Source organism: Rhinolophus ferrumequinum, chromosome 19 (assembly GCF_004115265.2).
Source record: "Rhinolophus ferrumequinum isolate MPI-CBG mRhiFer1 chromosome 19, mRhiFer1_v1.p, whole genome shotgun sequence".
Taxonomy (NCBI): domain Eukaryota; kingdom Metazoa; phylum Chordata; class Mammalia; order Chiroptera; family Rhinolophidae; genus Rhinolophus; species Rhinolophus ferrumequinum.
The window spans coordinates 6,305,198-6,324,117 of record NC_046302.1 but is presented as its reverse complement, the minus strand read 5'-3'; the positions used below and the strand labels follow the sequence as shown (position 1 = coordinate 6,324,117).

At 40.4% G+C, this 18,920-nt stretch overlaps 1 protein-coding gene across 3 annotated transcripts in view; it reads left to right on the top strand.

Moving 5' to 3' along the window:
• Nucleotides 1-18,920, top strand: part of GNAL (G protein subunit alpha L) — a 188,654-nt gene that overhangs the window by 44,778 nt on the left and 124,956 nt on the right. Inside the window, exons 1-5 of one of the 3 annotated variants that reach the window (XM_033135645.1) lie at nucleotides 13,670-13,754; nucleotides 14,395-14,638; nucleotides 14,894-14,966; nucleotides 15,645-15,699; nucleotides 15,845-15,964. In XM_033135645.1, coding sequence (XP_032991536.1) covers nucleotides 14,497-14,638; nucleotides 14,894-14,966; nucleotides 15,645-15,699; nucleotides 15,845-15,964 — 390 coding nt within the window. In that variant the 5' untranslated portion in view covers nucleotides 13,670-13,754; nucleotides 14,395-14,496. Of the gene's footprint in view, nucleotides 1-13,669; nucleotides 13,755-14,206; nucleotides 14,639-14,893; nucleotides 14,967-15,644; nucleotides 15,700-15,844; nucleotides 15,965-18,920 lie in introns of those variants that run through there. The other 2 variants (XM_033135644.1, XM_033135643.1) reach the window with 2 other exon arrangements.

Genomic DNA, 18,920 nt, shown 5'->3' with positions numbered 1-18,920 from the left:
GGATGCTCAACGATCTCAGTAAGAACATCAACAAAGAGATAGGAAACAGAAAAATAAAGATAGAAAGCATGAAAAAGAATCAGTCAGAAATAATACAGTAACTGAAATGCATACATCAGAGGAAATCAACAGTAGATTAGATGAAGCAAAAGTTCGAATCAGTTATTTAGAAGATAAGGTAGTAAAAAACACCCAACCAGAACAGCAAAAAGAAAAAAGAATCCAAAAAAAAAAAAAAAGGGAATAGTTTAAGCGGCCACTGGGACATCAAGCATACCAACATTCACATCATAGGGGTACCAGAAGGAGAAGAGAGAGAGCAAGGAATTAAAAACCTATTTGAACAAATAATGACTGAAAACTTCCTTAACCTGATGAAGGAAATAGATATACAAGTTCAGAAAATACAGAGCCCCAAACAAGACGAATTCAAAGAGGCCCACACCAATACACGTCATAATAAAATGCCAAAGGTTAAAAACAAAGAAAGAATCTTAAAAGCAGCAACAGAAAAGAAGTTACTTACATACAAGGGAACTCCCAAAAGACAATCAGCTTATTTCTCAACAGAAACTTTGCAGGCCAGAAGGGATTGGCATGAAATATTCAGCGATGAAAAGCAAGGATCTATAACCAAGATCTCCCAGCAAAGCTATCATTTAGAATTGAAGGATGGATAAAGAGTTTCCCAGACAAGAAAAAGCTAAAGGAGTTTATGACCACAAAACCAGTATTACAGGAAATCTTAGAGGGACTTCTTTAAGACAAAAATTAAAATAAAAAGATCAAAAATATGAATAATAAAATGGCAATAAGTGCATATCTAGCAACAACTACTTTAAATATAAATGGATTAAATGCTCCAATCAAAATATAGGGTGGCTGAATGGATAAGAAAACAAGACTCTTACTTATGCTGCCTACAAGAGACTCACTTCAGATTGAAAGACACACACGGACTGAAAGTCAACGGATGAGCAAAGATATTTTATGAAAAAAAAAAACGGGGGTGGGGGGTGGGGTAGCAATACTTACATCAGACAAGATAGACTTTAAAACAAAGGCTATAACAAGAGACAAAGAAGGACCAAGTAATCCCACTTCTGGGTATTTATTCAAAAGAACCCAAAATGCTACTTCAAGGGTGTGTGCATCCATATGTTCATTGTAGCAGTGTTTATAATGGCCAAGATGTGGAGGCAGCCTGAGAGTTCATGAATGGATGAATAGATAAAGAGGAGGTGGTACATATATACAATGGTACATATATTGCTTGGCCATAGAAAGGAGTAGGTTCCCACCATCTATGGCAGCAAAGATGGACCTTCAGGGTATTGTGCTGAGTGGAGTATGTCAGACAGAGAAAGACGGATGCAAAATGATTTTGCTTATATGTGGAATTTAAAAAACAAAATAACAAAACAAACAAAACAGAAACAAACTCAGATATAGGGAACATTTTGATGGTTGCTAGATTGGAGGCGTGTGGGGAGGTGAAAAAAAGGGAAGGAATTAATAAATACAAATTGGTAGTTACAAAATAGTCATGGGGATGTAAAGTAAAGTATAGGGAATATAGTCAATAATATGGTACTAACTGTGCATAGTGCCAGGTGGATACTAGACTAGTCAACAACATCACTTCTTAAATTATATAAATGTTGAACTACTATGCTGTACACCTGAAATTAGCATAAAATGATACTGAATGTCAACTGTAACTGAAAAATTTTGAAAGGAGGGAAAAGGTGAGGGGGAATAAGAGGTTCAAATTTCCATGTGTAAAACAAGTAAGTCATGGGGATGTGACGTACAGCATAAGGAATATAGTCAGTAATACTGTGATAGCTGGTCCAGTGTCAGGTGGTTGCTGGACTTACCATGAGGATCACTTCTTCAGGTATATAAATGTGAATAACTACAGTGTACACCTGAAACTAACATAACATTATATGTTAGCTATAGTTTAATTAAAACAATGACTAATAAAGGTATTATTTATAAACATGTGGGGAGGGTTGAGGAAATAAGGGATGGTGCCCCATCCCAGTGCCGGCCACAGCAGGAAGCCAGTGCCACCCCAGGCCTAAAGGTCAGGAAGCTGGAGCAGTTATTGGCTCCATAAAGCCTCCAATAACAGCCAGACAGCCTGGCAGGGAGGAGTCTAGGGTATGTACCCTGACCCCTGACCTCTACCCCCACCCATCCATCCCCTCTGCACTCATGGGAGCGTGGGCTGCAGAGGTTAGCCTCCTGGGCATGTGGGGGTAGGTCTGCAGGGTAGTGAAAAGAACCCAGTCTTCAGCACGTAACACATAAAAGTCTGACTTACATTTAGTATTTGAATATTTGAAACCTCCCTCTGACCCACCTTTTCAGCTACCTGGCTACACGCTGCGGGATCACTGCCGCCCAATTTAAACACAGCCTGTACCCTTCATACACAACTTCTAATGGTGGTCCCTCTGTTGTTCTTGGTGCCCCAGGCCTCCTCCAGGCTTTTTGCCTTCTGACAAGCTTTGAGCCTGAGCATAGCCCCAACCAAGGTGCCCTGGCTCTGTGCTTCTGAGGCCTGAGTGCCTGAAACATGTGTTGTCACATCTGCTATGGGCAGTTATGTCTCCCTGAGGACTGGATTCCAGCACCACCAAGGGGAAGGATGGCATCTTGGAAGGTCGGGCCTCCCATAGGCAGAGCCCAGGATGGTGCTGAACACTGCCCAGGTGGATGGATGATACCTGGTCTCCCCACCAGCCTCAGCGCTTTCCCTTTGGACCAATGTGTCAGTGGGGAATCATAGACAGCTCCTCCAGTCCAAAGTGGAAGCTGCTTGTTGTGAGTCCCTCAACAACTGCACTGGCTCACAGAATGCTAATAATCCCAGTGGGGAGGATGGTCAGACTACTCCTCGCTGCCCATCACCACCATATGGTTACCTTACTTCCTGCACTAGAGGTACCACTAAGGTACAGGACCAGAACATTGTGAACGTGTAGACTGAACAAGGGCATGTGGCCTGGAGAGGGCTCAGCTCAAACCTACTCCAGACACTTGATATTTAATGAACTGTGAACATGTGCAGAGCAGAGAATCCCCGTGGTACTGTTATTCGGACATAATTTCAAACTCAAAAAAATTTCAAGAATAAGAAGAGTACAAAGAACTCCTAGATGCCTGTCACCCAGGTTGACCTGTTGTTAACATTTCCCCCATTTGCCTTGTCATTTGCATTCTCTCTGCAGATAGAAGGTATAAATATAGACACAGGATTTTTTTCTTAATTATTTCAGAATTAGTTGTGGACATCATGAAGCCCCTGAAAGACTTCAGTATGTACTTCCTAAGAATAGGGATATTCTCTTACATAATCTAGGTACAGGTAGCAACATTGATACAATAAACATATCTAATTTACCATCTGTATTCCAATTTTATCAATTGACCCAATTATTTCTTTTATAGCATTTTTCCCCCTTCCAGTACAGGACCAAGTTTAAAGTCTAGTCTCTCTTTAGATTCCCTTAACCTAGGATATTTCCACAGTCTTTTGTTTAGTGGTTGCCGTTTTTGAAGAATAGTCTCCTCCCGTTCACCTTTTTTTTTTTTTTTTTTAATTTCAGGTTTGCCTGATGTTTCATCCTGATTTAAGTTCAGGGTATGCCCCCCTAGACTTAAAGAATCCTACTTAGATGAACTCCCAGAATACTACACAGATGATGTGTGTCCTTCTCAGGGTCTACGTCTGGAAGCAGACGATGTCCAGCCCCGCCCCCTTTGACGGTATTCATTTTGATTGCCCAAATTGTTGTCTAGTTCCTCTGCTGTGTGATTATTATTTTTTATTTTGTCACTAATAAGCAGTTGGTGGGGAGACCATGCAGATATCCTCCTCCTCATGAAAATGTTCCCCTAGATTTAGCCTCCATTGCTGAATCTTGCCTGACAAATGCTGATTCTCCCTTTCCGGAATTCCTTTCACATGCACTAGTTGCCAGGGGGCAGGAGCCCTCCCTTCTCCCCCACTTATTTATTTATCCATTTGTTATTGGCATGGACATATGATAGTACTATATTTCTCAGTGGTTTAGAATTTATTGCTGTACTTAAACATTTTGGCATTCAAATCATCCCAGATTTGGCCAATGAGAGCTCCCTTCATCTAACTCTTGACAAGCCCCCAACATTTTTAAGCACATTCTTACTTTCTGGCATACAATGTTCCAGTTGATCTTGTAGCTATCCTGCCCCCACCTTGGAATCAGCACTTTCTCTGAGGAGCTCTGGTTCCCTTTGGTGGTGAATAATACTAAAGGCCAAGATCTGGGCACTAGGTGAACTCACTGCTACTGGAATGTCTTAACTTCTTGGCCTTTTCAGCCAACAGGACTAGGAAATATATGCATTTATACACACGTACATACACATACATACAAATATACAGACACATATATGTGCACATAATCATGAACATGTACATACATATTTTAGAAATCATGAGTTCATACCAGTCACTACAATTCCAGTGCATGCCCACAGGCTTTTTCTTACCTTCCCTTATTCCATATTTATATATCCCTTCTTCCTCTCTGAAAATCCTCATTTTAATACATCTAAGATGGTTTGGGTTTTGTCTGCAGAGATTCCCTATTGAACGTCAATCTTTAATTTGTCTATAGTTTAAATCCATCAAATGGTTTCTACTTAATGACAAATATAAACAAACCATATACTGGCAAATGTAGACAAAGACGAGTATTAAGCTCTATGTTTCTTGTTCTTTGTCAGCAGCCCTACGAGTTTTAGGAAGAGCTATTCCAACTTTTCTGAGAAAGGCACATAGTTCCCACCTGTGATAAAACAAGCTTATGTTCTGTTTAATTTCATACACAATTTGACATTCTATTATAAGGAATACTGTTGCTTTAAACTCTGTAACTAAGCCAAATTCTAAAAGAAGCCAGTTGCTAAGGCAACTGGGCAAAGAGTTAATTAATTTATCAGTCATTATATGCAGATTAATCTGCCTAACTGAGTTAGAAAAGAGGTGGGCTTGTTTGGTTTTTCTTTTTGGAATTAGTGGAAGAGAGAATGGTGCGATTTTTTTTCATTCAGTAAGAGCCTTAGAGTTCCTTCTGGAAAGGGCACAGGCTTTGAGATCAGTCATGCTCCATCCCTTTTAGGCCCGTGTGACTTTCAGACCAACAGCCTCATCTGCAAAATGTGGATTAAATGAGCATCTTGTAGTGGTGGTGATGATTGGATGTGGTGCTGGAAATAAAGCACCTTTTGGTGTCTTAAATTTAAAATGAAGAGTGACTTACAAAGGTTAGCATAAATTTCTCTAGTAAAGGAAATGATTTTTTTCTTCACTTCTATAATTGAACACACACACACACACACACACACACACACACACACACACACACACACCTCTATGTCTCTCACTGTAATCTCTATAGAACTCAGAGAACTTGATTGCATTTACTTGATGGCTTGTTGTCCCTCTGTACTAGACTATGAAACTGCTTGAGATCGGGGACAATGTCTAATTCATTCTTGTACTCTCAAGGTTATGTGGGGGAGACGGGTGTTAAAAAAAAAAATGCTTTCTGGTGAATGAATGAACGAAAATGCACCGATTTGAAAACATCCTTAGAGCCTCCATCTGTCCTTCAGGCTCTACGTTGCCACCTGCTGTTAGGAAACTATAATTGCAGTAAATGTTTCTAAAGGAATTGAAGTCACTTCACTGTATTTAGAGTCAAAACAAATATCCTGAAACCACAAGAGAGAAAGATTTCTCTCTTCCACCATTGTCATGATGAAGATTCTACATGTGAATTTTTCCTTGTTTTTGTTGTGCTAAAATATGCATTAAAAATTTACCATTTTAACAATTTTTAACTGTACAGTTCTGTGGCATTAAGTATATTCACATTGTTGTGGAACCATTGCCTCCATCCTTCCACAGAACTTGTTCCTCTCCCAAACCCCTCTCAATACCCATGAAACACTAACTAATCATTCCTACCTTCCCACAGCCCCTGGCAACCACCATTCTACTTTCTGTCTCTATGAATTTAACTACTCTAGGTCCCTCACATATGTAGTCTGACAATTAAGTTCGCGACCTTGTTGCAACGATGTTGCTAACCTTTTTTTTGCTATCAGGGATTACTTGTTATGAATTTGTACCAACTGGATAAACAGTTAACTAAGTCTACCATTTAGAAGTGCTGAAAAGGCTGCGTGAAAAAGTTAGACGACCTGAACTTTTCACCAACAATTCGTGGCTCTTGCATCAGGACAATGCACCAGCTCACATGGCACTGTCTGGGAGGGGGTTTTTAGCCAGTAAACAAATATCTGTATTAGAACACCCTCCCTACTCACCTGATCTGGCCCCCAATAACTTCTTTCTTTACACGAAGAAAGGAAATATTGAAAGGAAGACATTTTGAGGATATTCAGGACATCAACGACAGCTCTGATGGCCATTCCAGAAAGAGTTTCAAAATTGCTTTGAGGGTGGACTAGGTGCTGGCATCTGTGCATAGCTTCCCAAGGGGAGTACTTTGAAGATGACAGTAGGGATATTCAGCAATGAGGTATGTAGTACTTTTTCTAGGATGAGTTCACAAACTTAATTATTCAACCTCGTAAGTGGAATCATGCAGTAGTGAAATAAGTAGGCTTATTTCACTTAGCATAATTTCTTCAAGGTTTATCCATGTTGTAGCATGTGTCAGAATTTCCTTTTTAAAGCAGAATAACATTTCGTTGCATGTATAAACCACATTTTGTTTATCAATTCATCCATTTGTGCATTTTTTGTCATTTTCTAATGTCTCCTAGCTTTTGTGTCCCCAGCTAGCAGCAAGTACTTTGCTCAGCTGAGTGTAGGTAGATAGTGAACAAACCTTTGTTGCCTATGCTATAGTTCATTGTTTGTGTGTCTGCCTAGTAGAAAAAATCAGAAGCTGCTCAAAGAGGGATAATGTAAAGCGATAAAATGGATATGCATTTGTTAAATTAATGTTCAATGAAAATAATAATTACTACGTTTTTTCAGAGCTTGCTACTCACGAGGCACTGCGATAAAAGAACTGATTCATAATAACTCTCACCACAGTACTATGAGGAGAATGCCATTATCCTCACCCATTTACAGAGAAAGAAACTGAGAATAACATAGTACAAGAGGAATTTGAGCCCAGGCATTCTTGCTCAAAAACCCATTCTGTTAACCACTAAGCCACACACTTCATGTGAGAGTTTATACCTTCAGAAAAATTGCCACAGCAGGAATATGTGTTTCCCTGTGACTTATCTGGTTCACCTTACCTCTGAGACAAGAGTTTCATTGTTGGTCCATCTCCCTCCTGTGCAATATCAATTCTCTTTCCTTTGCTTTTACCTTCAGTTCTTCCTCACCGGAACTGTGTTTCTCTCTGTGATCCAGCCCCACCATTCCTCAAGACATGCCTCAAGTCCCTTGTCCTTGATGAACTTTTTCCATTTCCATGGACACTTACATCTCCCTTGGAGGCCCTGCCACACCTTTCAGCCCTTGGTTCATATATATTGTCACACCTTGTCCTCTGAATGATTGGAGTGTTCTAGTCTTATTTTCCCAATTGCTCAAGAACAGAAGGAATAGGTCTTAAAGTTTTCTTATCTGTTTTCTCTATTGATGATGGCCTGTGGGGAGAAATAAACATGTGTTCAGTGATATGAATCTACAACTGGATTCTCTTAAGTATCTCTCCTTACAGCATGTTGCCACATGGTTTGCTTAAAATATGAAAAGAGCTGTGAGGCAGGCAGGAATTGCTGAAATCCAACATCGAATCAGTGTGTTGAAATGAGAATTCCTATCACCACGTCTCTAGCAGCTCTGACATTTCATGAGGTCACATCAGTGATACCAGAGAACATTGCTAAGCATGTAAAATGCACACCACATTGCTGTCTTTCTTTTTGCTCCAAATCTGGCGACTTCGTGGAGTCTGATTCACTTTATAAGCAAATGTTAATGAATGTAGTAATTTGAGGACTAAAAAACTCATGGTATCTAGAACTAAGTGCTGAAAGTTTTTTTTTTTTTCATAAAATTTTCCTTAAAATGTAGCTGTATTCATGTATGGTAGGTTTGTTCACAGTTTTTATATTTTACTTCACCTAATATTTGTTAACAAGTAAAGAAATATCTTTAAAACTGGTTAGACTATTTTTGAAACGTCAAATCAGTATTGAAACATACCAATTAAACATGTGTTTTTGACTCTGCTGTAGTCCAGTATTCTGTTAGGCTATTGGAGGTTAAAGAACAGAATAAAACAGGTAGGGATGCTAATCTTTATTGTTCAAATGCTAATTTTCACTCCTCTGGTCCTTGAGCATTATTTGATTTCTGGTTTTTAAAATATGCTTTAAATGCAATTTTGATGTGTGTGGTTTCTCTCGCAATACATTAACAGCCCACAGACTGCCCTTCCAACCATTTCTACCTCATAACTTGACCCCGTTTAATGGCTTTCACAGATTTTTCTGAGCTTTAAATCATTGATAGTTTCATTCATTCATTCAACCTTGCAGATTCCCCGTTCTGTTTTATGGGTTTTTGTTTTGTTTTATAATATTCAGTAACTTCACACCTCATGTTTTCATGCTATAATTAAACTCCTACCTGTGACACTCAGTTGTGTATTCCAATAAAGATATTTCAGTCTTGGGTTTTTGCACATGGGGTGGAATCAGAGACAGTTAGCATACGTTTTCTTCTGATTTGCTGCTATTTTGGTTTTTAAAGCTGTCAGTTGAACAAGAATGCATTACTACCCTTTATGGATGACACTTCCAAAAGCTGCTTAATATTACTTTGACTGTAGGAGTAAGAAGGAAACAAAAAGGAGACAAATTATTTTAATAAATTCTAAAATATTTGATTGCAGAGTATTATGTACAAAAAGGGATATGTTTCCCTGCTTTTCTATTTTAAAAAAAGTCAAAAATTTACCACAATACTTTTAAAGTGTATAGTGGTTAGGTCATGGAGTGAGCTTCACTGCTAAGAATGGAAAATAATCTACAGTTTATTTCCACCAAGATACTAAAGAAGAAAAGAGAAAACAACAACAAGTTACCTAAAATTGCACAAACCAGAATGAGGGCTGTGTGCACACTGGTCACTCAGCCACCACTGATTTGGCACTGCCAAGTTTGTTTGCAAAACTGGCTGGAGCTTTCGGTTTTTTGGAGCACTATCATTTCATTGAATTAGTGACTTCACCTTTCCTCAACTATTTTGTTCCTCTTCTTTTAAAACTTTTGATATACAATTAAGTTCGCGAACTTGCCACTGTGCGCTTACATTGGCAGCACTGTACGAATAGCTCAATAAGGTTTCATAACCTTGGTATATCAGTGTCTCACAGCTGTGTTTGTGTCGACGTCTTCCTGAGTGACATTCATTATTCATTATTGTGGTTGCATGGTTTTGTGTGCTGTCGTGAGAATGTCTGAGCTTGAATTAGAGCAACAAAAAAACATTAAATTTCTTGTTAAACTTGACAAGAGTAGAAGTGAAATCAGGGACATGTTAGTCCAAGTTTATGGGGATAATGCCATGAAGAAAACAGCAGTGTACAAATGGATTAAACGTTTTTCTGAGGGGAGAGAATGAGTCACTGACGAAGAGAAATCAGGGCAGCCAGTAGTGAGCACAACTGATGAAAAGATTGCAAACATTTGTCAAATTGTGCATCAAAATCGTCGGCTGACTGTGAGATGCATAGTAGACCAAGGAAACATCACTAGAGAAGCAGTTAGAAAAATCTTAACTGAAAATCTTGGCATGAGAAAGGTGTGTGCAAAAATGATCCCAAAGGAGCTCACCGATGAACAAAAAAGCAAAGGAGCGTTGAAGTTTACCAAGACCTTTTGGAGAGGCAAGATGACGTTTTGGGCCATGTTACCATTGGTGATGAAACATAGATGTACCAATATGATCCTGAAATAAAGCGTCAAAATGCACAATGGAAGTCAGCCTATTCTCTATGACCAAAAAAGTTCCATCAGTCCAAATCAAGAGTCAAAATGATGTTGCTAACATTTTTTGATATCAGAGGGATTATTCATTATGAATTTGTACCAACTGGATAAACAGTTAACCAAGTTTACTATTTAGAAGTGCTGAAAAAGCTGCATGAAAAAGTTAGATGAAAACGACCTGAACTTTTTGCCAACAATTCATGGCTCTTGCATCATGACAATGCACCAGCTCACATGGCACTGTCTGTGAGGGAGTTTTTAGCCACTAAGCAAATAACTGTATTGGAACACTCTCCCTACTCACCTGATCTGGCCCCCAATGACTTCTTTCTTTACTAAAGATAAAGGAAATATTGAAAGGAAGACATTTGGATGACATTCAGGACATCAAGTATAATGCGATGACAGCTCTGATAGCCATTCCAGAAAAGGAGTTCCAAAATTGCTTCAAAGGGTGGACTAGGTGCTGGCGTTGGTGCATAGCTTCCCAAAGGAGTACTTCGAAGGTGACCACAGTGATATTCAGCAATGAGGTATGCAGTACTTTTTCCAGGATAAATTCGCGAACTTAATTATCATACCTCGTATTTGTTCCAGAAGCCGTAGTGCAGTTTTAACCTTTAGTTACCTCAAAAGTATAAAAAGGTTCTGAAAGACCACTTATATTTCTCAAATATTGATTTTTTTAAAATTAAATTCAAAATATGCACTATCTTGTGCTATATAGCACTCTAGTTATTTTTCAAACTAACTGAGCATCTCTTGGATGTAGGCCTGTCAGGAATTGAAAAAGTTTCTTTGAATATTCTCATCCAGTTGTTACAATTCTGCAGAGAGAAACAAATTTTGTTTCTTATTTATAGGAGAATCAAATTTTGTTCTTATTGTCATCGTGGACTTGAGTTCAGCTAACCAGAGAACAGGTGCAATTTTTTTTGACATTTGCCAACTTCAATCAGAGGGACTGAAACAAAAAACAAATTTAAAAATCATTACACTATTCAAAGTTCACAAAATTAAGTAATATAAAAGAAATCTAATTAAACTTTCAAATGCAATAGACTTCTGAAATACCGTCTTAAACATCAACAAGAGTGACAAAAAAAAAAAAAATCACTTTGTCTTTACCCATTTGCTCCAAATTTTGTGCCTTCCCAATTCTCCTCGATGTGACCAGGGCCTTCCCTCGCCTACTTTGTGGGCCCCAGCATTTCCCTGACCTGGCCACCTCTGCCCCTCTGCTGGCACCTCTGCAGAGCAGCCCTTCATCTGTGAAGGTGGGTTTTGCATTGCTTGGTGAGGATGTTGCTGCTGCACTGCCGTTGCCTGGCAACAGATGCTTGCACTGCCAGAGGTGCCAGGCTGTGCTCTGTGCTCCTCCAACAGCTCTGCTCCTGCTGTTCCAGATGAACCAGCTGGGATTTTGAATTCTGATCCCATGGTTCGAAACACAGATGAAGATCGATTTCCCAGACCAGACTAGAAAATGGCCAGGTGACTGGGTGTTTTTTTTTTTCAAGGAGCTCCTACTTGATAAAGGAGAGACTAGGTAAAGATTGACTACATTTCTTTTAAGAAACAATTGCATCACTGTATAAGGACATTGTTTTTGTATTTAGTGTTCAGCAGTGTATTGTGGAACACACTGTAGGTCGTATAGTGCAGATCTGTTCATCTAATCCTTCACATAAAAATTCAATGTATAAAAAGTTATCTTTAACCCTAATTCCTAAATCTGAACAAGCGGAAACTTTTTGCTATATTTTTAGGGTGACTGAATATCAGGTTGTCTTAAAAGTGTGGTTTCTGGGTTCTAACTTAATTCTCCTTTTATAAGTTTTCACGAGATTTGTTTTGTCCTCTTCTCTTCCCACTAACAATTTATAGAAATCTTGGCATCAAAAATAATTCACAAACTCTTTTAAACATCCCATTACACTATGCTATTTTTATCGACCGTTTCCTGCCTTCTGACTGCCCCATTTACCACACTGCAGGTCGATAGTGCCATGTGTGACTATTTGTGTTAACACAAGGTGTGAGGACTGACAACAGTGCTAAATAGTCTCCTTCTACACAACTAGAACTTTCAACCCAGCTCAGAATATAGTATAACACTGTTTGCTTCTGCCTATGTCAAAAAGGGTGATTTACCGATTTTGTTTTTTAAAGAGTATTGTTATTTTTAATATAGTACTAAACTGGACAAGTATTTTACAAAGTTAAAATTTTATCGTGAAATTCCTTTAATGAGAACACACACTTCAAGCAGGAGTTATCTGTGGTACTTGTGAATTCATTCATCTATTCAACAAAGATTCACAGGGCATCTCTCCTGGGTCAGGCACTGAACTAGGCACAGGTACAGCAGATGCAAAGAGAAAGGCTGTGCTGGGTCCAAGGTGCCTCCATCCGTTGGAGGAGGGGAGATCCACCAGCCAGAGGGCAAGCAAGAAATCAAAAAGGCCATGTGGTGGAAGCAAAAGGACAAGAGCTTCCAAGGAAAGCCAGACCTGGCTCTACAGAGAGGTCAAAGAAGATAAAGACCGAAGTTCATGGGTGAAGTTTAGCCCCTGGGAGGCCATTGATGACCCTGGTGAGAATAGTGTCAGTGTAGAGAGGTGGGCTTCCAAGGGCTGAGGTGTAAACAGGAAGTAAGGCAGAACAAGGGGAGTCACATGTCCTTTTTAACTCTTGGCTCTGATGGGCAGAAGAAAGTTGTTGGAACTAACAAGGAACCTGAGATTGAAGCAAGAGCTGTTGGTTTTAAATGGGGCAGAGTTGAATGTATTTGTATCCTTGAAGCAAACAAGCCAACAGAAAAAAGAAGGTTGAAGAAAGAGGGAAGAGCCAAAGGGGACACTTGACAGGGTAAGGACCTCCAGGACCCTGGACACACAGGCAGCACAGCGGGAGCCCCGCCAGTGGCTCTCTGTGCAGAACAAGGCCACGACCTTCTCTTTCAGCAGCAAGGAAGAGAAGCCGTCGCGGGAGGCCATGCAGGCCATGCAGAAAGTTGTGGGTTTGGAGAAAAGTGAGACACTTGAAGACAGAGCTAAATAAGCAAAGGCATGTAGAAGAATAGATGTGCAGTGCTGTGCCCCTTCACCCCCAGCCTCGAGACCATCAACTTGTAACACGCACACGGAAGTGATCTCCTCCACAGCGCAGAGCTGGCGTCTAAAACTGCTGCCCCACCTCTTCTTTTGCCCTCTTACCCCCAAGTACAGCAACCCGAGTGCAAAGCACTGGTTGCCCCTGTGGCCTGGCCGTAGCACGAATGGAGGGACCTATCTCACATGCCGTCAAAATACATGAGAACATATGCCTGTCTCCTGCCCTCCTTTGTTCCTCGGCTACAATGGCAAGTTCGAGGCCAGAGTGTCTTCTAGAAAAGGAGTACAGCTGTTCAGAGAACTGCAGAGGAGAAACGGGGGCTGGAGGTAAAGACAAGAGGCTGAGGGAGGCGGCGGCGTGGGTGCACTGGAATAGTCTAGAAAATGAAGAGAACAAAGGCGGTGTGACTAGTGAACTTCTTACAGATCCTCCTCCCTGATAGAATATGCATGATCCTGCGCGAGGCGTCGCCTGCCTGGGAGCAGGGAGGCGTCCGAAGGCTCGGCGGGGAACGCTCGCCCAGACCCACTCCTCTGGGCTTGGGGTGCGCGGCAGCCACACGTCCGCGGTCCGGACCCCACCGGGTGAGCTTCCCTCGGGCCGCGCTTAGGGGTCGGCTCCCGACCCCTCCAGTACCGTTAGCACTAGCGCCACCCCCCCACACTCCGGGACCCTCGTACTAGTTGCCCCCGGAGCAGGCCGGCTCCCTTTCCCTGAGGCGCAGAGGCCCCCGGGGGAGCTCAGACCCGGGAGGGACCGCAGGTTCGACGGCCGAGGCAGAACGGGACGCGGGCCGAACGGCAGGTGCCCGCCACCGCCCTGCGGGGACTCGGTGGCGCGCTCCGTCCGTCGGCGTAGCCGTGGACCACCACCCAGCAGGGCCCGGCACCAGGCGGAGCGCGCTTTCCGCCGGGCCCCCTCCGGGCTCTTCCCGGTCGCGCAGCCGGGGGCGGGGCTGAGCGCTGCGCGCGGACGTAGAGCGAGCCGAGGGCGCTGCGCCACCAGCTGGCTCCAGCAGAGCCAGGAGCTCTCAGCACCTGCCTCAGTTGATTGTATGCTATTTATCCAGCAGATAATTCTAAGCAATAATCTTTAAAAAGCATTTGACTCTGTGCGTCTTCCTTGCATCCTTTTCAGTTAGGAGTTTGTGGTGGGCGGGGGAGGAACAAAAACGCCTGTTCTGATCGGAAAACACAGAGAGACCACGACCATCTCTTTCAGCAGCAAGGAAGAGAAGCCGTCGCGGGAGCCACACATATCTACAACTCTCTATTGCTTTTTGTGCAAATTCCTAACTGTGCCTGACATCCATCCAAACGGGCAGGCATGGGCTGTTTGGGCAACAGCAAGACAACAGAGGACCAGGGCGTCGATGAAAAAGAAAGACGCGAGGCCAACAAAAAGATCGAGAAGCAGCTGCAGAAGGAACGCCTGGCTTACAAAGCGACTCACCGTCTGCTGCTACTGGGTAAGGCTGGAGGGCGCGCGGCGAGCGGAGCGCACATCCAGGAGCACTGCGAGTGCGGGCCGGGCGGGCCGAACAGGGGCTGCGCGCACCGCTCGCGACCTAGCAGCCGCCAGCGACTCGGGCCAGCTCCTCAAGAGTTGGCGTGTACTTGAAAATGCCTGCGATGCGCTAGGATAATTGCTTAGTGTGGGTTGGCGTGAAAAATGGCCAGGGCATCGGGCTACAGATCACAGCATTCTTTTTGTTTGTTTGTAGGGGCTGGTGAATCTGGGAAAAGCACTATCGTCAAACAAATGAGGATCCTGCACGTCAATGGATTTAATCCTGAGTAAGGAATGATCATTTGCGGTTTTGCTTAAAAACTGCATGCAAACTTTGTCACTTCTCTCTCAGTCTTCGCAAACAGTTAATTTGACCAGTGAATACACCTTTAAGGGAGAAAAATATAGAAGTGTGTTGTTGAATTTGGTATATTTAGGCAAATCCTTCTTCTAGTAGTGTCTAGATCAAAAAAATAAAATAACTTGCTTAACAAAATATGACTTATTAGGTCTTCTTGAGGTATTGCTCTGTATTCTTGGTATTGCTCTGAGCACACTTAACCAATATGTCAATGCATACGTTTCTCATATCATTTGTCTTCATCTATTTTAATTCATAACCATCAACATATCGGATAGATTCAAATTAAATATATTTACAAGTATAGCTTTATAGTTTTTATACGCAATATTCATGACAAATCTGCCATGTTTTGTGTAACCAGTGTGGTTGTTTAAAGCTGTAGATTGTAATTTGTGCATTCAAGTTTGTTAGGAGTACAAATTAGAAAAGGGCGGTGTTTTCCTTTCTCAGGTAAAAACTTTGCAGCGGTTGTCCTGGGGCTTGATGTTGACCTCTAGGAAAACCAGTATCGCCCCATGCCGCAGCTGGAAATTTTAAATCCCATCCAATTGATTCAAATCAGTGCCGGTGATAAATTAATAACAATTCTCTTTTAATACAGGGAAAAGAAGCAGAAAATTCTGGACATCCGGAAAAATGTTAAAGATGCTATTGTGGTAAGAACTTATATTTAAATGTTTACTAGAAAAGTTAAGTACTCTTCTCTCTAAAACTGTGTAGACAGAAATTATATATTATTCTCATACATGGAGCCTAAGTGTTATATTTATCCATATATATATTTTTTTTATTCCATTTTAGACAATTATTTCAGCGATGAGTACTATAATACCTCCAGTTCCACTGGCCAACCCTGAAAACCAATTTCGATCAGACTATATCAAGAGTATAGCCCCTATCACTGACTTTGAATATTCCCAGGTACGTAAATCCTTATTGAAATATTTTAGATGATGCAAGATGGAACCATTTTTAATGAGGTGGCTTACTGACAATCAATGTTAATATTAATTCATTATCAAGTTTCTTCAAAATCTAGCTCTGCTTAAGAGAAATGTTTTCCTCTGTACCAAAATATTAACATTGGTTAAAAATATTAAAGACAATAGGATTGTAAAAAATGCTTTTGTGAATGTATTGATGAGTTTGATAATCAGGAAGACAGCATATCTTTAAAAAATATTGATAGTACTTTCTCCTATATGTATTTCTAAATTAACAAGTAAGCAATTTCCCAGATAACAAATGAGTAGAAATTCCATGAGTAGAGAGAAATACTTTGTGATTGCCTCCATGGAAAGAATAGAAAGAACAGAATTAATTTTACTTTTAAGGTGTGTGTGTGTCCTTCAGATTAGACAAGAAAAGAATGCATGCTATAAATAATAATGTGGATCACTTCTGAATGTTTACTCTATGATAGGAAAATGTAGGTTGCTTCACATCTGTACGATTTAGGGCAGCTTTCCTAATCACTTGGATGGCAGTAATGCTTATGCAAAAGAATGATATGAATGTAAGTTTTCTGTGTTTTGGGGTATAACCACTTCTTTTAAATATTATTATTTGGAAATTTTATTAAGCATGTTTCGAAGAAAGATATATTTGTTAAATTTCTCAAAATCATTTTTGTTACAATTGTGCCAAAAGCATATGTTTGTGTGTTTGTGTATGAGTGTGTCTACCCATCAATAACAGTATTTCAAAGTTTTCACTGCCTGGCATGGTGGTCTTAAGACATTTTTCATTCTCAGAATCCTCTCTTCCAAGGGAAGCTGACACAGAAACCAGTGTGTACAATAGATAGATCCTGCCCTGCTCACAATAGATAGATCCGGCCCTGCTCTGAAGATCCAGACAGTGTGTGTCTGCTCAGCCCTACCCCTTCTTTTCAGCACAGCAGTTTTCCTATATGCTCTGTATTCGGATGATAGATAAGAATGACTTTTTTAAAAGACTTTATTTCCATTTTCCCATGGGATTATTGCTTCTGCGAAGCATTCCAATGTAGCCAGTGAGATATCTAGAATTTCTAAAATGGAGATAGGGGTGGCAAAATGACTAGAAAAAGGGGCTAGGGCATCTGGCACAGCGGGGCCCACTTTATTTTACTAAACTATGTCTTTAATTGGATGGCTTGGAGAGGGATAAAGGAGATGATGTGGGGGACATAGGGGTGGGGTGGGGTGGGCAAAGCAGTGATGTTAGCTCTAGTTAGCTGTAACTAGAGCTGTAAGATGTCCTCCCAGCACTCTGTGGTATCTTACATATAGAAGAAGTCACCCAAAACTACAAGATCCTAGCCGAAATCAAACGTAGCATTGCCATTCAACTTCAGATTTACACATTCATAGACACGTATTTGAGTTCTCAATTTTGTCCTGTCATGTTTGCTTAAATGTAATCATAAAACATCTTATATAGTTCTGATACAGGAAAGTTTTTCTTAGCATATAATGAGAAATTAGAATTAAGATGAATTAATCAACTACACATCTTCTTTCTTCTGTTCATGACAAACTCACACATGATAAAATGATCCCATATTTAAAATTCATAAAGTCAGTAACTCCCATGTGGATTACTAAGGATTCAAAGTACCTAATTTGTGAAAGTATTTTTGAGCTAAATCATAAATATTTTTAATAAACAAATAAAACTTGACAAGCCATTTTCTTTGAACACAGGTATTTTCATATAGATGTGTTAAGGCTTTTTAAAAATGATTATCAGAAACCAATAAAAGACAATTTGGGAACCAGCAGATACATGTGCGATTATAATGATCTTTCAGAGGTAATACTTTTTTAGTAGTTTTTAAGCCCAACATTCTGTTGTCATCTGTGTCTCTGTCCATGTCAAATGACATATATTTATGTTAATAAAAGAGACTGCACTTAATATAAATGAGGAAATGAATATCTAAATATATACTTTACTTCTGAAAATGCTGTTTTTAGTATGCATACATTCCAGTAACATTTATTTCATAGATCTCTAAAATATTCATATCACTTATAATGTCAGATTGAATAGTTCTTAGATTTACATTTTGATGACCCTAAGAAGTCTCTGATTTATATACTTGGTACATTTGGATAAAATTAACTTTTATTTAAAGAAAATGATTATTGTTTTAACAATAAAAGTAGTGCTAAATCAAGTATTTTTTACAGTAAACATAACACTAATTTACTAAATCTAGGACTTCTTTGAGATTAAATTCTTGAGAAAGTCTTTCAGTGTCACTTTCAATTCCTTGAGGGTCTTAACGTTTATTTTCCGTTAGATATAAAATAATTTTTGAACCAAATATACCCTATCATTAAAAATAATTCAGAGTTCTTTAAGAAGGAAAAATTAGATTTTTTTAAGGAGAAGAGGATAAATAAGGCTTAACAAGAAATGTGAGAACAGTCTGATCTGTTGGTCAATGCTCTATCATTACCACCTGATACTTCCTAAGGTGACGTTTATCAGAATTGCATGTCAATATAAACCCAGAGAGCAGGAATATTACTTCCTCTCCTCCCAGGTGAGAGGACACCAAGCATTTGGTGAGGGTGCAGCCTGGCTTACCGCAGTGGACAGGGAGTAAGGCCCTGAGATGCCCAGCTGCACACTGTGAGTCTTGGTTCTACCACTCTCTAAAGACATGACCTCAAGCAAGTGACCTGCCACTCAGGAAAGAACAGGGTGAGAGCAGGGCTTCCTGAAGCCACGCTTAGGAGGGCAGGCGAGCACATCCGTGGAAAGACTGAGAGCTATGCCTACACCAAGTGATTCTCAGCTGCTCCTGCCTGTGTGTTTGTTCTGTCTCCTCTGGGAAGTGTGGGTAGAATTCTAGAATTCGTATCATACAGGTTAGTGATCTTCC